The 2,733-nt window shown below is 44.6% G+C and overlaps 1 protein-coding gene across 2 annotated transcripts; it reads left to right on the forward strand.

The window, feature by feature from the left end:
* Window positions 1-235: 235 nt before the first annotated feature.
* LOC106964049 (putative transmembrane protein INAFM2) lies at window positions 236-1,666 on the forward strand. 2 transcript variants are annotated; one of them, XM_015059285.1, is made up of 2 exons: window positions 236-808; window positions 848-1,666. In XM_015059285.1, exons 1-2 carry the CDS (start codon window positions 570-572, stop codon window positions 885-887), a joined length of 279 nt encoding a protein of 92 aa, XP_014914771.1. In that variant the 5' UTR covers window positions 236-569; the 3' UTR covers window positions 888-1,666. The 2 variants fall into 2 exon arrangements, with proteins under 2 accessions (XP_014914771.1, XP_014914769.1); XM_015059283.1 differs by having other exon boundaries at window positions 237-804; window positions 844-1,666.
* Window positions 1,667-2,733: the final 1,067 nt, after the last annotated feature.

Consider the following 2,733-nt stretch of genomic DNA (forward strand, 5'->3'; position numbering starts at 1 on the left):
ATTGGGCCATAAAGTTTATTAAAAAGAAAAACTATTGAAGCTGAAAAATCGATCTGAAATAGAAAAAAAACAACTTTTTTTAAACTATTGTTCAAAAAGTAGCTCAACATTTTATTTTAAGTTTCAAAACGTTTTTATCAGCTTCATATTTTTTATGTTTAAAAATATATTTTCAGTATCAAAACTTTTTTTCCAGCATAATTTTTATTTCTTTGAACTAACTAATTCGTCCTAGTTTAGCTCCATATAATCGTATTTGGTTTAAACGACACGTTTCAGTTGCGCGCATTTATTTTGAAAGCGCGCACCGGAAGCTCATTGTGCGGCTCCCCGCAGCTTCACAGCTGTCCCATGTAGCTCATGCCTGGAAAGCATCAGTGAGTTCAGTTTGCCCGGTGCGCACAGAGGACTCTGCGGGGTCACGGAGCTGCAGCGTCCCGCGGACCGAACCCGAACCTGCTTGCCCTGCGACCGGCACCAGAGCCTGAGGAAGACCCGTCCCGACCGCCGCGGACTCAAATGAACAGACCGCATCCATCTGAGGAGCAGATTCCAGCGCTGGTTCCGAGATGAAAGCGGTCGGCAGGCAGGTCAGGGTGTCCTCCGAGACGCCGAACGGAGACACGAAGCGGAGGCCGAGTTACCCCGGAGAGCTGCGGGCCAAGCACGCCAACATGTCGGCCAAGATCTGGGTGAAAGTGGCCATGGCCATCGCTTACTTCTTCAGCGTGTCCGTGGCCGCCTTCATCCTGGCCATCTACTACGCGTTCTTCTGGAAATCTAACTCTCTGTCCGGGAACAGCACCAGTACGTCGAACAGCACCGATGCGTCGAACATCACCGCCTCGGTGCAGAACCGTACCGAGTGCGTGTCGAGTTCCGGATGACTGCGCGGGACGCGGTAGACAGGTGAACGCACACACCTGACAAGCGGCTGCGGGGTGATGGAGAGGATTCTGCATGGATGGAGGAGCTTTTCCGTTTTTATCCCCGAACCCTCTGGGTCTCACTCTGCCCGTCAAACAGACACAGAAATGTCGTTTTTGGACTTTTAGGAGTCCGGTTGCTGCCCTTTTGTCAACCTTTAAGCCAGGGCCGGATTCAGTTTGTCCGAACCTCTGGGCGCAGAGGCGTCCAAAAGGCCCCAGAAGTCCCTCCGGATGCAGAACGAAGAGATCCTTCTCAAAACACCTGATTCGGTTTGATTAGGGAACAAAAATACAACATTTTCAGCTGCTGAGGTCACTGTGTCAAACAATCCAAACTAATTAAAAACAGTTCCTCTCCTCGCCTGTGGCGGCGTTGGAGGAAACGACATGAAGAAGACATTGAGCCGAGCTTCCTTCTTCACAAAAATATAGACAAAAATGAAGTAGCATGAGATTTTTTTAATTTCTCTTTTGTTTTTGGTTTTAAAAAAAACCCACAAGCCCCTTTTCCCACTGGCACGAGATCAATACGTTTGGTTTGATCGTATTTACCCAGAATGCCCTGCGTTGTAGTCCGCTTCCTGCTTTTTGGAGTGGTTTCCATCTCAGATGTGTTTTCCCACCTGATAGGTAACCAAAGTTGAAACACTGAGTCAAACCATCCAAACTAATTGAAAGACCTGTTCCCTTTCTCACCTGTGGGGGCGCTGTACCAAGATCCCCTGAAGGAAACGACACAAAAACCTCTGAAGAAGACAATGAGCGCAACTTCCATCTCTGCAAAAATGTAAACAAAAATGGAGTAGCATCAGATTTTAAGATTTCTCTTTTGTTTTTGGCTAAAGACCATCCTAGCGCTAGACTCATTCATTTGTTTTGGTTGGATTTACCCAGAATGCCCTGCTTTGTAGTCCGCTTCCTGCTTTTTGGAGCGGTCTGCATCTCGGATTTGTTTTTCCCACCTGATATTGAACCAAATTTGCAACATTTGTTATATTTTTAGCTGGAGCGGTTCTCTTTCACACCTCACTGTTCCCCTCCTCGCCTCTGGGGGCGCTGCAACAATAACCACTGAAGGAAACGACACAAAATCGTCTGAAGACGACACTGAAACCAACTTCCTTCTCCACAAAAAATGTAAACAAAACTATCAGATTTTAGGATTGTAAGATTTCTCTTTTGTCTTTAGTAAAACAAACAAAAAAAAACAAAACTATAAGTCATTTTTCCTGCTAGCGCTAATTATCAGGTTTGTTTTGGTTGTATTTACCCAGAATGCCCTGCGCAGAAGTCCACTTCCTGCTTTTGGAGCAGTTTACAGTCCGCTTGGCATATATATATGCATTCAAACCACACCAGAGTTCACTTCAACCGATCCAAGACCAAGGTTTGTAGGCGGACCAGAGTTGGATTATTTTGGTTCAGTTATGCATTCACAACTGATTAACTGTTTCTAGAACCAAAGTTTTTAGAAAAGCAGACCAGAGTTGGATTAAAGTGGGTTAAGCAGGGCTGGTGAGAAGTCATCCTTTACCCCAAAAGGATTGACACTTAGCTGTCAAGCCAACAATGCAAACCGACAAAGGCTTTAATTAGTCAAGCTAAGTGGGTCCCATTGTGAAGTAAAAACTGAAATCCACATGGGTCCCATAAAATTTGTGATGGCTGGGATTAACTACACTGAAAAAAAACACTTGGGCTCCAACTTAAAAAAAAAAGAGTTCATTTGTTACATGTAATCAAATTAAGTTGGTCAAACTTACTTTATTTATGTTTGTTTAACATGACAACTTAATAAACTTAA

This window comes from Poecilia latipinna, unplaced genomic scaffold, assembly GCF_001443285.1.
Source record: "Poecilia latipinna isolate Pla-1442-1.1 unplaced genomic scaffold, P_latipinna-1.0 Scaffold1617, whole genome shotgun sequence".
Lineage (NCBI taxonomy): Eukaryota > Metazoa > Chordata > Actinopteri > Cyprinodontiformes > Poeciliidae > Poecilia > Poecilia latipinna.